This window comes from Xenopus laevis, chromosome 3L (assembly GCF_017654675.1).
Source record: "Xenopus laevis strain J_2021 chromosome 3L, Xenopus_laevis_v10.1, whole genome shotgun sequence".
Classification (NCBI taxonomy): Eukaryota; Metazoa; Chordata; class Amphibia; order Anura; family Pipidae; genus Xenopus; species Xenopus laevis.
Genome location: NC_054375.1, coordinates 146,269,992 through 146,285,620, shown reverse-complemented (window position 1 = coordinate 146,285,620; position 15,629 = coordinate 146,269,992). Strand labels below are relative to the sequence as shown.

General features: G+C 41.9%; 1 protein-coding gene, 1 long non-coding RNA gene and 2 other non-coding genes across 4 annotated transcripts; 2 read left to right on the top strand and 2 right to left on the bottom strand.

The window, feature by feature from the left end:
- Positions 1-5,311: 5,311 nt before the first annotated feature.
- XB22169465.L lies at positions 5,312-7,996 on the bottom strand. Its single transcript, XR_005966403.1, has 3 exons — positions 7,465-7,996; positions 6,904-7,032; positions 5,312-6,002 (listed from the first exon to the last, which is right to left on the bottom strand). It is a non-coding gene; the product is annotated as a lncRNA LOC108711693 L homeolog (long non-coding RNA).
- A 43-nt stretch (positions 7,997-8,039) lies between these two features.
- On the top strand, positions 8,040-8,111 carry trnah-gug. The gene has a single exon. It is a non-coding gene; the product is annotated as a tRNA-His (tRNA).
- Positions 8,112-8,592: 481 nt separating this feature from the next.
- On the bottom strand, positions 8,593-8,664 carry trnae-cuc. The gene has a single exon. It is a non-coding gene; the product is annotated as a tRNA-Glu (tRNA).
- A 266-nt stretch (positions 8,665-8,930) lies between these two features.
- pin1.L (peptidylprolyl cis/trans isomerase, NIMA-interacting 1 L homeolog) lies at positions 8,931-15,294 on the top strand. Its single transcript, NM_001090767.1, is given in 4 exon segments — positions 8,931-9,011; positions 11,506-11,706; positions 13,345-13,455; positions 15,168-15,294. Coding segments are annotated over 4 exon segments (480 nt in total). The 5' UTR covers positions 8,931-8,953; the 3' UTR covers positions 15,278-15,294.
- The last annotated feature ends 335 nt before the right edge of the window (positions 15,295-15,629 follow it).

The following is a 15,629-nucleotide window of genomic DNA, read 5'->3' as shown; positions in this document are numbered from 1 at the left end:
AAAAAGGGATTAAAACAGGAAGTGCTGTCATTGTAAACAGGAAGTGACAAAATCGGAAGCAGGCGTGATCTAGCGGGGTGCACCCTTTTTTTTCCCAATGTGTCCCGCCAGCCCAGTCCGACGCTGCGTACACACACAACTACATTATTCTGAAGACATTTTTTGGACTTCAGACGCAAAACCAAAGGGAAGCCATTGATGTGTCTGCTTTCTTAAATAGGGTGCCAACCTGAGAAGTAACTTGGGATGCATGGAATCCACTATTTTCGGGTTCAGCCAAATCCTGGGTCTTTCGTGAGGGATTCTTGGTCCTGGACCATATCCGGACAAGTTAAAAAGAACCGCATACACACCATGTGGTGAAAAACACCTTTATTTCCTGGTTTGTTTGATGAAATGTTAAGTGATTTTAAAGGTGAACTAAACCCCCCTTGTAATAAAAGCCCCCATTAACCTCCTGCCATCACCCCCTCCAATCTTCCTCTCCACACTGTGCCTTAAGCTGGCCATAGACGCAAAGATCTTATCGTACGAATCGAGGATTTGTACAATTTTCGTAACATGTGTGGAGAGTCCCAACATTTTTCGTCCGGCAGAGATCGGTCGTTTGGTCGATCGGACAGGTTAGAAAATTTCTGTCGGCTGGGGGATAAAATCTCTGCATGTATTGCTGATCGTCCAATTTTCAGAGGGAGACTGTCACTAGCTTTGTCGGACATAGCTATCGTACGATTGCTGTCAGAGGTAGAACATCGGCTGATCTGTTCTTACTACTTCTGAATGGTAAGACTTTGATCTTTATGGTTGGTGGCAGGTCGGGAGATGGGAAAGTCCGATCGTATGCTGATTTGTATGATCGGATCTTTGCGTCTGTGGCCAGCTTTAGTTAAAAGCCTCTGAAAAAAATCCCAACCTTAAACTGCAGAGCAGAGGGCGTTCCCGGGCGTCGTCTTCTGGCCGTTCACGTTCTGTCGGCCCAACTACGGACGCTCCCACAGTTTTCATGGCGCTGAAGAAACCCGAAAGACCACGAACGACCAGAAGATGGTGCCCGGGAACTCTTCCATGTTCTACAGTTTGTCAGGTTTTTGTTCAGGGGCTTCTAACTAAGGCACATTGTGGAGAGGGAGAGAGGATATGGCAGGAATTTCATTGGGGCTTTTATTACAAGGGGGGTTTAGTTCTCCTTTAAGGATTCAGATGCAGTTTATCCAGGTACTTGGCTTCGTCTGAATCAGATGAATCCTGAACCGAATCCTGGATACTTCCAGAAGAGATCCTCCTGTGCAACTAGCTGCCCTTACATCTTTAATGTTATTTCCTACCCTACCTCATGAGCCATCTAATTAAAAAATATCTGTGGGACATATAGTGAACATTTTTTAATGATTCCACTAATAGACCTGTACACATTCATTCATTCCAATGAGCTAGAGGTTATGGACAGTTATTGAAGGAGTCAACCAACCCAGTGTTGTTGCAATAGATACTTAACTTTAATTTCATTATTTTACAGGGAATCATCAAATTGCGCAGGAAGGTGGTGCAGAAATCGTCCAAGACAGCATTGTACCAAAACCTCGGAAAGCAATGATGACCATGGGATTAGGTATTAAAAGTAAGTGTCCTCTCAATATATTCCGTTGGGCAACAATCAGCAGGGAGGTGGTCCGGCAAACACACAAGCCTAAGGGGTTTCAGTACAACCAGTCTTGCTAGTCTCAAGCTAATTTTGCATGAAATAGTATTCCTAGTATACAGTGAATTGAGAGAAGTGATTGATCTGGCATTCGTTCATGGGGTTGCGAATATACTTGGATTAATAATCCAATTTTTCACACAGAGAGAGGGCCCAAATTAGTGGATATTGGGTAAGTTTTTATTTGCCACTGTGGTAGAATATCACGCAAGGTAACATCCCTTCACGCTGTAATAGGCCAGCAGGAAAAGTAAAGGTTGGGAAGAACGATGGAACTCAATTTTAATACTGTTTATACTTTGCTCTGTAATTGCTTTTGCTGACATTTACTATTAATGGTGAGCACACAAGGGCAAATATGCAGATCTGGAGAGGATTGCAGATCTGTGATCAATTTAGCTACACATGGACTATCAAACTGACCAATAAAGGTAAAGATTTGTATTTATGTAACACAGATGGATCATTTTTGGTCCTATCTGGCTGATGATCACCCACAGGCCAATGAGATCAATAGCTAAATACATCCCCCCGACCAGTCAAATTGAAATATATTCAGTTCAGAGCAGATTCCAGGCAGTATGATGTCCATTTGGGTTCATCAAAATTTGCCGAAAATGGCGGCCATCTTCCAGCATGTTGTGGACTGAAAAGTTATTTTCCTTAAAGGAGAATTCAACCTGTAATAAAAAAAACCCTCCCCCCTACCCTGGGTAGACCCCCTCCCTCCTCCCCCCCAGCCTACCTGCCCCCCCCCAGGCAAATGCCCCTAATTCTTTACTCACCCCTCAGTGCAAATTCTGGCCTTAGAGTTCACGGCAGTTTTTCTGAAGTTTCGGCGCATGTACAGTTGGAATAAATTTCTGGTCCCTAACCAAACATGCGCAGTGGTTCGGGACCGGAGAAGAAGAAGAAGATGGCTGCTGTGAACTCCGAGGCCAGAGTCTGCACGGAGAGGTGAGTAAAAAATCAGGGGCATTTGCCCGGGGGGGGGGGGTGGTAGGCTTGGGGGGAGGAGGGAGGGTTTTTTTTATTATAGGTTGAATTCTCCTTTAAAGGGGTGGTTCACCTTTAGGTTACCTTTTAGTATGTAATAGAATGGCCAATTCTAATCAACTTTTATATTGGTCTTCATTATTTTTTTTTTTAATATAGTTTTTTAATTATTAGCCTTCTTCTTCTGACTCTTTCCAGCTTTCAAATGGGGGTCACTGACCCCATCTAAAAACAAATGCTCTGTACGGCTACACGTTTACTGTTATTGCTACTTTTTGTTACTCCTCTTTCTATTTGAGCTCTCTACTACATCGGTCCCCAACCTTTTTTGGCCCGGGACTGGTGTAGAGCCAAATTTTTTTGCAAGGACAGTGTCGGTGTCCAATTCTGGAGTGCCGCATTAATTTGGCGCTAGGCTCGGCGGCCTAGTTTAAGACTGTCCGCAGCCCGGCCGTTGGTAACCCCTGCTCTACTACACATATTTAAGTCTCTTATTAAGTGTATGGTTGCTAAGGACAGATGGACCCTAGCAACCAGATTGTTAACACTGCAAACTGGAGAGCTGCCAAATAAAAAGCTAAATAACTCAAAAACCACAAATGATAAAAAATGAAAACCAATCATGCAAATCATCTACATCATACTAAAAGTTAACTCAAAGGTGAACAACCCCTTTAATACATTGGATCCCACCAAAAGCAGTTTGTTAAAAACATGCTATCTGTTGGTTCCGATAGAAATTCCCGCAAACTCACTGCAAGGGTCAGAATCTGACACAGGACACAGCAAGATACGGAATCCACCAAGCATGAAAAGAACCAGTTCCTTCTAGATTGGAAAGTATTTCAACTGGAACATGCGTGAGATACGCTCCGCAGATACTCGATCAGCACCCAGAATATCCTCTATTCACTACTAACCCAAGAGGAAAAACACATATGTATATATTTGGGTTCTGTTGGGCTCTCAATTCCAAAGGGAAATTTACCTTTAGAGACAGTCAACATTTAAAGTAGATTTGTAAATGAAACATAACTGAAAATGAAAGATTAGGTATTTTGGGCTGCGTAATTTATTTTCTCTTTCTTCTCCGCGTAAGCATGCCTGTACCTGTAATGTACAGCTGTCCTACCTCATACACCTTGTTGCAACAACAACAACATCTAGCTATTTGTGCAGAACGCTCATTCGAAAACACTGTGTTACCGAGTGCCTTCATATAGTAGCTGGGAACAAAACTCTTCCTTGATTGTGAAAGCACATAGCTAGACCGCTGGAACCACAGCTAACACGTTCCATTCCCAAAGGTCCTGTAACTCCCTGGGTAAAACTCAGGATAACTGTGTATTGTCACAGCACAACAGATCATCTCTTTGGAGCAGTAGGTTATTAAGATCCAGCAGACAGCCATCTTTTTAAAGGGGTGGTTCACCTTTAAAGGGATACTGTCATGTTTTTTTCAAAACACATCAGTTAATAGTGCTGCTCCAGCAGAATTCTGCACTGAAATCCATTTTTTCAAAAGAGCAAACAGATTTTGTTATATTCAATTGTGAAATCTGACATTTCAGAGTGCAAATCACCGGCGGGATGACACTCGGCTCGATTCGTTTTCCGAAGTCGCCCCTTCCTCGTGGCAACCTCTGGCGACTTCGGAAAACGAATCGCACCGACTGCCATCCTACCAGTGATTTGCATTTTAGCTGGCGAGAAGGCAGTTCGGGGAGATTAGTCGCCCAGAAGAAGAGGAGATTTGTCGCCGGGCGACTAATCTCCCTGAATCTGCCTGTGTTCCCTGTCCTTTGCAGTATTATCTGCAGATCCCAGTAGAAAGTGAGTGGATTTAACAAGTAAGTTCAATCACTAGCGCTTCCATCCAATGAAGCAGGGAATACACAATAGAAGGTGGTGATGAACTTCAATCAAACGCAGTGGGTTGCTGCAAAATTTGTGCTGTTTATTAAACACTTCATGTTTTGAGCTAAGCTCTTTATCAAGTGTCACACTTGTATGGGGCATTTCCCTGGGGGCAGTTAGCCTGGGGGAGGAGGAAGGGGGGTCTAATTGGGGTGGAGGGTACGGGGTTTCTTTCTACAGGGTTTCCTTCTCCTTTAAAGGAGAACTAAACCCCTCTCCTAAAGAAATTCCCCATCTAGTAGCCCCCATTCACCCATTCCTTGCATAGTCCACTATTTAAAAGTGTTGCTGAATGCCACACCGACCTCTCCACAGCGGAGCTCACAGCCATCTTCAGATCCGTTCGCTAAAGGACCACCAACAATAAGCTTTTTCACTCATGTGCAGCTGGAGCTGTTTGGTATACGCGCCTACTGTGCATGAGCCGGAACGCTCCATAAATAGCCGAAGGAAAGAAAAGGATATAAAGATGGCGCCCATGAGCTCCGCTGTGCTACTCTGCTTGGAGAGGTCTGTGCGACATTCAGCAACACTTTCCAAAATATTGGACTAAGTGAGGAGAGGGGTGAATGTGGGCTAGTAGATGGGGACTTTTTTTTTTAGGAGGGGAGGTTAGATCTCCTTTAAATCTTAAGTAAGAAAGCTAGTGAGTTTTTACTTTTTTGTTTTTTAAAAAAAATCATCTTTAGTTTACAAACGTTGGTTGTGCATAAAATGCCTTTATTTACCACAGACCCAGATAACATACAGCTTGGATATAGGTGATGTATAGACAGAAACTATTTAAGCCTGTGGCGTAAATGACAAACCTGGTGTTGAAGAAAAAAACATTTCCCCAAAGCAAATTCTGATCTTTATACATACCAGCTCTAGCTTTTCTGGCAGGTTTCCCAGGCCCTTTCCTAAATGATATTTACATAACTTCCTTTAAATTCAATGCAAGCTGTTTTATGTGGCCATAACGAAACATATATCTATATATAAAAAAAACTCAAGGTAATTGCCTTTTCTTCTTGTTTACTGGCCTTGCCCTCGCTGTAGCCTTGACCTGCCTACTGTGAGTCATCATGTGGCGGTCCAAGTTAAACTTCTTGTTGAAGCGCTTGCCGCACTCATAGCATTCGTGCGCCGATTGTCCCGTATGTGATTTTTGATGTTGCACGAAGTGAGACCCATGAGAAAAAACTTTCCAGCATTCCTTGCAGACAAACCCCTTCTTTCGGACACGAGCTTTCCGGTTTTCCCAGTATCGATGTTCATTCTCCGAGCCTGAACTCTTTGCTACCTGGGCTCGCGATTCCTGGTGATCCATATCAGCTGATTTTTCCTTGGATGTTTTTTTACTTTTCTTTACACTTTGTCTCTCTCCATCCATCGTCTCACTAGGAGCCTGGGTTTTAAGTATAATAATATATAATCATCATAATATTTCTTACTCATCCCTTGGAAACATTAAAAAGGGGGAGCTGACCAGATCTCCCAAATCCATGGGGCAAAAACACTGCCAGCATCAGGCATTGATAATACAATAAATGGCTTAAAGGAGAAACAAACCCTTAATATAAAAAACTCTTTACTTACCCCTCCGTGCAGATTCTGTCCAGCGCAGTTCACGGGCGCCATTTTCTTCTCTTCAGTAATATTCGGAATGAGACCGTGAAGGGGCGCATGCGCAGTTGGAGCAACTTTCTGTTTCGCTACAACTGCGCATGCACCCAAACTCATGAAAATTGCCAAAGCGCTGGTCTCATTCCGAAGATTACCGAAGCGGCTGAACATGGCGTCCGTGAATTACGCTGGACAGAATCTGCACGAGGGTTAAGTAAAGAATTAGGGGCATTTGCCTGGGTGTAGGGTTTTTTTTTAATTAAGGGTTTGTTTCTCCTTTAAGACCCTTATTTTCTCTTCTCTGGTCAGGTTATAAAAACAAGTTAAGACTAAAAGCATGTGGCAGTACTAATGGAGAAATGAGACCCTGCAAATGGTAAAAAGCAGTTTCACTGCATTGTAATAAAAAAAAAAAAAAAAAGACATTCCCACTTAAGCAGGTTGCTCACCTTTAAATGAACTGTTAGTATGATGTAGAGAGTGATATTCTGAAACAGATTGCAATTGGTTTTTAGTTATTTAGCTTTTTATTCAGCACCTCTCCAGTTTGCAATTTCAGCAATCAGGTTGCTATGGTCCAAATGACCCTAGCAACCATGCTTTGATTCGAATAAGAGACTGGAATATGATTAGGAGAGGAACTGAATAGAAAGACGAGTAATAAAAATTAGCAATAACAATACATTTGTTGTAGTGATGTGCGGGTTAGGATTTCCCCGACTCGTGGCCGCCCGACTTCCGGGTTCCTTTTATAGACCCGTGCCACCGTGCCGATGACATCACAAAAGGGGCGTGGCGAGCAGGCGCAGCGTCTATAAAAGAAGAACACGGAAATCAGCATTTAACGGTGGTGGGCGGGGAGAGCAGGAGAAGAGCTCAACTCACACCCGCAGAGAAGAGTGCGAGGTCGGCCCAAACCCACTCGACCCGTAGGTATCAGGTCGGCCCGCACATCACTAATTTGTAGCCTTACAGAGCATTTGTTTTTAGATGGGGTCAGTGACCCCCATTTGAAAGCTGGAAGAGTCAGAAGATGAAAGCAAATAATTCAAAAACTAGAAAAAGACAAAACAAAGGCCAATTGAAAAGCTGCTTAGAATTAGCCATTCTATAACATACTAAAGGTTAAAATTAAGGTGAACCACCCCTTTAAAAAATGATGTTTGTGGGGTACCATAACTTTGATAACCCTCAATCATATGCCTCACTACATGCCCCCGAATAAACGATATAGAACCACTAACCTGTGAGATAGACAACAGAAATGGCGGGCTGCGATCCCTACTCGGGAATTCTGGGTAATTTAGTTCTTTTCGCCATTCTGTAGGGTCTTGGCTGAAGGCGTGCGGACTACAACTCCCAGAAGGCAGTATTTTATGTATAGAGTCACGTGTCGGTTACAACCGATCCATTTTAAATAAAGGGGGGGTTCAGATTGCTCTGAGTGATAACATGCCTTGCTTCCTGATGTGTACAGTCATTATTTATTCTTGGCTAAAGGTCCCAGCTGTAAATTACTCAGATCCAAGTTCTTAGAAGTTGCATTTACTTCACCTCAGGAGCTACGTGTGCCATTGACTTTCCCTGTAGTCGCTGAACGACATTAACGTCAGTCAGTTCACAACATTCCTTCATAGACATTCTCATTTTGTATCATATTTTATTATATCATTTTGCTCACTTCATCCTTTTTCTACATCAAAATGGACGTGATGTCGCTCATTTCCCATTATTTTCTGCGTTACAATGTCAAGTCAGGAAAGGGGTTAAAGCTTAGACAGTTTGTTTCCAAGTATTGAAGCGTCCGCGCGAGTGGCTCGCCGTGATCGTATAGTGGTTAGTACTCTGCGTTGTGGCCGCAGCAACCCCGGTTCGAATCCGGGTCACGGCAGTTTTTTATTTTTTTTTGTTCCCTCGTTCCTTTTTTTATATTAGATATTCTTCTTTTTAAACTGGATATGTACTGCCATGCATTCATTAGGTTATTTTGTGCATATTATTAACTATTGCTGTAACAGACTGTATAATGATACACAACCAATGGAGGGTAAAGAATAATGAAAAAAAGTCTATGGCCAACGTGGGACTCGAACCCACGACCCTGAGATAAACTGTCTTCTAACGACTGAACTAACCATGCAAGGTGAAAGACCATTGTTTCACTGTAGGGTGCAAGCTCTATTGTCAACTTTCCCTTAGACACGCCCCTGAATTCAGTAAAACTTACATAAATTGTCTTTTCTTTACGCTTCAGACAGTAAAGAAAAAAAAAAAATTCTTATGTCTATATTAATCATACAGCATCAGTATTGCTTTAATAATGGCTGCTTTTATAATTGTATTTCAGTATTTAAAGTTAAAAAAAAAACATGTTCCCTGACCGGGAATCGAACCCGGGCCGCGGCGGTGAGAGCGCCGAATCCTAACCACTAGACCACCAGGGAAGCTGTTCTAATGCGTTTTAGGCGTCAGGATAAAGTATAATTTCTACTTCTACGCATGCGCGTTACTTTTACAATGCGCACAACCTCTCAGCCTCGCCCCTTGTGTTTTCTAATTCCTCGACTAGCCAATCGCAGGCGCTTATCATTTCCCGCCCTTGTATTCGGGTTTGAGGCTGGCGACGTTCTAATTGTACTAGTTTGCGCTTGGATTAAAGGACTGGCCAATGGGAAGCGCCGACTTGAAGGATTGGTTTGTGTAGGCGGAGCTTGGCCTGACGCAGGAGGAAAGATGGCGGACGAGGAGAAGCTACCGCCCGGGTGGGAGAAGCGAATGAGCCGAAGCTCTGGTACATAGAATACAGATGGTGCCGTTGTTTTATTGAATCAGCGCAATGCTGCATTGAGTTGTAGCTGTGCATATCTTACTGTGTTTTGCAATGTGCAAAGCGTCCGTAGCATATAAAGGTGTAGGTGTGCGGATGCGGAACTACAATTCCCAGAAACCCTTGCGTGCTACAGTACGCACTTATTAGTGAGCGGGCTGAGGGATCATGCGGAGTCTTGTTTCATTCTATAATCTATATGTTCTATTGTCACGTGTAAACTGGGGTCGTGACTGGTTTTCCAATTATCTGCGCTTATTCGTTCAGTGTCCTTTGTTAGACTGGGTTTTATTTGCATCTGCTGACTGTGTACTGACCAGTCTGTGTCTGTCTGCCAATAACATGGTGTCTGTGTATTACATGTGTCCTACTGGGCAATGTTCTATAGGCAGCGGCCATGTTCCCTGGGAACTCCTCGGCTTGTCACTGGCAGTTTGTGTCTATAGGAACATTGTACTCTCTGGGAAGGGAGTGTGACTGTGGGATAGCAGGTATAGTAGGGAGAGATGGTGCCTATAGTAACAGTGGATAATAGTCTCTGGGAAGGGAGTGTGACTGTGGGATAGCAGGTATAGTAGGGAGACTATTATCCACTGTTACTATAGTCACCATCTCTCCCTACTATACCTGCTATCCCACAGTCACACTCCCTTCCCAGAGACTATTATCCACTGTTACTATAGGCACCATCTCTCCCTACTATACCTGCTATCCCACAGTCACACTCCCTTCCCAGAGACTATTATCCACTGTTACTATAGACACCATCTCTCCCTACTATACCTGCTATCCCACAGTCACACTCCCTTCCCAGAGACTATTATCCACTGTTACTATAGACACCATCTCTCTCTACTATACCTGCTATCCCACAGTCACACTCCCTTCCCAGAGACTATTATCCCCACTGTTACTATAGACACCATCTCTCCCTACTATACCTGCTATCCCACAGTCACACTCCCTTCCCAGAGACTATTATCCACTGTTACTATAGACACCATCTCTCTCTACTATACCTGCTATCCCACAGTCACACTCCCTTCCCAGAGACTATTATCCACTGTTACTATAGGCACCATCTCTCCCTACTATACCTGTTATCCCACAGTCACACTCCCTTCCCAGAGACTATTATCCACTGTTACTATAGACACCATCTCTCCCTACTATACCTGCTATCCCACAGTCACACTCCCTTCCCAGAGACTATTATCCACTGTTACTTTAAGGAAGCATCTTTATGAGCTTCTATAGGGGAGTTTTTACTGGTATGGGATCCGTTATCCAGAAACCAATTATCCCAAAAGATCAGAATTACGGAAAGTCCGTCTCCCATAGATTACATTTTATCCAAATAATCCACAGTTTTAAAAAGGATTTCTTTTTTTCTTTGTAATAATAAAACAGTAGCTTGTACTTGATCCCAACTAAGAGATAATTAATCCTTATTGGAAGCAAAACCAGCCTATTGGGTTTATTTAATGTTCACATGATTTTCTAGTAGACTTAAGGTATGAAGATCCAAATTATGGAAAGATCCGTTATCCAGAAAACCCCAGGTCCTGAGCATTCTGGATAACAGGTCCTATACCTGTATTGCTTTCAATACCACCTATGTTGCGCATATATAGATATAGATAGATAGATATATAGATAGATATACACATAAAGGGGATGTGTGTGTTTTTAATGCCATACGTTTTAATGAATATAGCCTACCCCCCCCATTAGCACTATTAGGTTCTCGGTTATAGGGGTTGGTCACCTTTAAATTAACATTTAGTATGCTATAGAGAGTGATATTCTGAAACAATTTGCAATTGGGTTTCATGTTTTATTATTTGAGGTTTTAGAGTTATTTAACTTTATATTCAGCAGCTCTCCAGTTTGTAGTTTCAGCAATATGGTTGCTAGGGCCCACATTACCCTAGCAACCATGCATTTATTTGAAAAAAAGACTAAAATATGAATAGGAGAGGCCTGGATAGAAAGATGAGTTATAACAATTAGCAATAACAATAACTTTGTAGCCTAACAGAGCACTTAGTTTTTATATGGGGTCAGTGAACCCCATTTGAAAGTTGTAAAGGGTCAGAAGAAAAAGGCAAATACCGTAAAACCCCTATTTTATGTTTTTCAGGGACCAGATAAAAATGGTGTAAAATTCAGGAAAATGTAAAATCAGGGAAATGTATTCTGCATAATATATACTGTAGGTGGGAACACAAAACAACAATGTAAAATGAGGGAAAACTTAAAATCAGGGGATGTAAAATGGAGGTTCTACTGTAATTAAAAACTAAAAAAAACAACGAAGACCAATTAAAACGTTAACTCAAAGGCGAACCACCCCTTTAAAACGTTATGATTTTGAGATCTGTGAGTAATAACTGCTTATTTGTACAAGTTACACGAAGCTCTTATGTGGTCATGTGCTTTGTCTTCATGTACCCAGGGCGTGTATACTATTTCAATCACATGACCAACGCCAGCCAATGGGAAAGGCCCATCGCCGGTGGGAAGAATGGCCAAGGGGAGCCGGGTAAAGTGCGGTGTTCTCATCTACTTGTGAAGCACAATCAGTCACGGCGCCCTTCATCATGGAGGCAGGACAAGATCACACGCAGCAAGGACGAGGCGCTGGAACTCATTAATGGTGAGTGAGCTATTTGTGTTATAATTGGGAATTGGTTAGGCACACTGTACCTTTGTCTTCAATAAAGAACATGTTGGTGGGACTACTTGACTGGGAATACTTGCAGAATAACAAAGATTACCTGAAAGATTTAAAGGAGAATTAAACCATTAACTAAAAAAAACCCTACCCTGCAAACATCTCCAAATTGATCCCATTGACTTAAACCTTAAATCAGCAGGTTTTTAGGTGGTGAATAGTTAAATTCTAATTCTTAAAGGGCTAGAGTATGAGAAATCTCGAAATTCAAATTTTTTAAAAAAAAATGCGAATTGAGTTTGAATAATTCCCTAGTCGAATTTGACAGTTTTGACCATATAAAAAATTTGAATTTTCAATTCGAACCTTATTAAATCTGCCCCTTAGTATGTTATAGAGTGTCCATTTTTTTTTTTTTAATAGTTTTGTAATTACTTGCTGACTTTTTCTAGCACTCAAATGGGATCAGTGACCCCTGGTAGCCAAAAAGCTATTACACTTTGAGGCTACAGTATTATTGTTACTTTTTATTTCTTAGAGGCACATTTATCAAGGGTCGAATTTCGAATTCATGCGAGTTTTTTTTTTTTTTTTTAAACTCCCATGAACTCAAAAATTCGTCCAATCGAAATTTATTATAAAAAATCTACAAAATTGAAATCTGGTAAATAGGATTGACCGGAAAGCTCAAATCGAATTTGAAATTGTTTGCAGCCTTCCTGACATTCAAGTTTTTTGCATAGATTAAAAACTCGAATCGAGTTTTTAAAATTTGATTTGAGTTTTTAATCTCTGCGAAAAACTTGAATGTCAGGAAGGCTGCAAACAATTTCAAATTGATCCCTGGACGTCTCCCATTGACTTAAACAGCAATTCAGCAGGTTTTAGGTGGCCAGTAGTCAAATTTGAGTTCTTAAAGGGCCAGAGTATGATCTCGAAAATCAAATTTCAATGTTTTTTTTTGTTTTTTTTTTTAACTCAAATCTAATTCAAATAACTCCCTAGTCGAATTTGACGGTTTTGTCCTTAAAAAAACAAAAAAAAAAAACTTTGAATTCTACCCTTGATAAATCTGCCCCTAAATATGGTTACATGTCTTAAGGGGGCCATACACGGAGAGATCCGCTCGTTTGTCGATGTCGCCAAATGAGCGGATCACTCCCCGATATGCCCACCTTGAGGTGGGCAATATCGGGCAGATCCGATCGTGGGCCCTGGGGCCCAACGATCGAATCCTAACTAATAGTAATGGGCGGTCCCACGATCGTGGGAATAGATTGTGGGAATAGATTGTGGGAATAGATGCGGCCGCGATCCAACGGGATTGGCCACCTTAACACTGGTATTTCCCTAATAATAACAGACCACCCTGATCTTCCCCCCACCCACTGGCTTACTACACTATGGGAATTCCGTGCAGAATGGCAACTTAACCAAAGCTGATAGTGGAAAAAGAGTCGGTATGAATAACATAAATGTCAGATAAAAGAAAGCAAGAGGGACAGTATTATGTTAAACATTTACCCCAGCCAAAAGGTAATGCAAAGCTAAGCACCTAGCTAGCATGTTATATTAGACATTTTCAATGGTTTCAGTGTTGTTCATAAATATAATGTACAGGCTACATCCAGAAGATGAAATCGGGGGATGAGGATTTCGAATCTCTTGCTTCTCAGTTCAGTGACTGCAGCTCAGCTAAGGCCGGAGGGGATCTGGGCAGCTTTGGGAAAGGTAAGTCCAATCACTTACATGAAATATATATATTTATATAGGTTTAAACGAACAAGAATGACATTTATTTGCTACGTAATGTGTTTCATGTGTCCAAATTTAGTATTTGGTGTTATTACCTGTATTTGTAGTCCAAATGCTTTCTTTAAAGGAGAACTAAAGCCTAACTAAAGAAGTAGGTAGAAATGTTGTACATTATGTTTTGTGCTTCTGTACCAGCCCAAGGCAACCAAGGCAGTAAAGATCTGTGTCTCCAAAGATACCCCAGTAGCTCCCCATCTTCTTTTCTGCTCTGTGCTGCTGTCACTTGCTGAGCTTAGGGACCCACTCACAAAATACAGTACACATAGAATAGAAATGTCACAATATAAGGCTGATTAGTAATTAATACAAATAATTACTACATGGCAGCACAGAAACCAGTGCAATTAGCATCAGAATTGAATAATCAGCAAACCTGTAGCATCAGCTTATATTACAGGGGAAGCTCATTTTCTGCTGGATAATTAGTGACGAGCCCTAAGCTTAGCTTCTCAACAGCCAATCAGAGCCCACTGAGCATGTGAGTGTCACAGACACTTTCCAAGATGGTGACCCCCTGTGACAAGTTTGAAGTCCTGGATCATTGCTGCTATTGACAAGCTGAAACTTTAGCCTCGTGCAATAAGTTCTATATAAAATATGGCATTTTTAGCCACATTCATTTTTAGGGTTATGTCTCCTTTAAAGGAGACATATAGGATAAACAAAGAAACCCTAATTTTGTAGGCGCTTGTGTATACTATATCGTGTTGGTTTCACATTGTGCTAGAAATTAATATTATCTTTAAAAATTGCCCCTTTATTTGAGCTTCCTGTAGATGTTCACTAGTCCCTGTCTTAAATGAGGGGTGGGTGTGTCCTAATGGCCCCTGCCAGAAGCACAGTAGGAGGAGGACAGCCAATCACAGCCTTGCAGTCACACATGCAAAGATCGGTATCCAATTCCCTATCGGGTCAGCCTAGCTGCTGGTTCCTGTCCTACAGTACAGCGTGCTGAGTGCCACCGGTACCCCTGCACAGCCTGGGAAAGGAGGCAGCAGGAAGTGGAACAGATGGGCGGGACTAGTAGGGTTTTTGCAGAAATTTTCAATAAAGTAACCAGAAACACAACTTTTTTAAACAAAAGAGTTTAATGTACTAGTTCATTCTTGTTTTTTTACATAATATGTCTCCTTTAAGGGCACCCATTGGTTAAACGTGTGGGCTAATAAAGTCTGCATTCTGGATGCGGGATGATGGGGCTTATTTATAAGCACTGGCAAATTTGCACCTGCTCAGTAACCCATAGCAACCAATCAGTGACTGCCTTTTTTTTAAAAAAAAATTGTATTTATTTTTTGCAGCCACCTGCAGGTGTAATAACGAAAGGAAACCTTTGGGTGTTGCCATGGGTTACTGCCCTGGTGCAAATTTGCCTAGTGTTTACAAACGAGCCCCAGTATCTTTGGGTCACAATACTAGCTTTTTTTTTTTTTTTTCTAGTATAGATCGCAAGCTCCTTTGAGCAGGACCTTCTGTACTTCCTTTGTATGTAACTTTTATATAGCCTTCTATTTTACAGCACTGCGGAATTTGTTGGTGTATTTATAATAATGAAGGGACTTGGTCCTACAGTTCTAACCCTTTGCTGAACATTCCAGCTCTGTAACTTGCTTTCATGTGCTCTTTAGGTGCAATGCAGAAGCCCTTTGAAGATGCTTCTTTCGCTCTGAGGCCTGGAGAGATGAGTGGCCCCGTCTTCACAGATTCCGGCATTCACATTATCCTCCGCACTGAGTGAATTCACTTTTATAATGGAAACTCTTGCTGCTTCAGGGAGGGAAGAAAGGGTTTCCCCAGTGAGCCAAGGGAATAGGTGGGGGCTGGGTAAGGGATAGGGTAGTCCAGTAAAATACAGAAATTTGCCCAGTTGTAGTCGGTGGGTTCAATCAGTTGTTGCCTGTTTTTTAAGTATCATCATTTAACAAGGGATGTGCATGAAGGGCTTTGGGCTGTTTCTGTCATCTCCTCCTAATCCAACATCAGAGTGTTGGCTAGACAATTAGATCTTGCCTCGGAGCCTTTCTTATCCATCAGCTTTTCTTTCTAGCTCCTGTATTCATGTGAATGGAATAGCATGAGATCCCAAACGC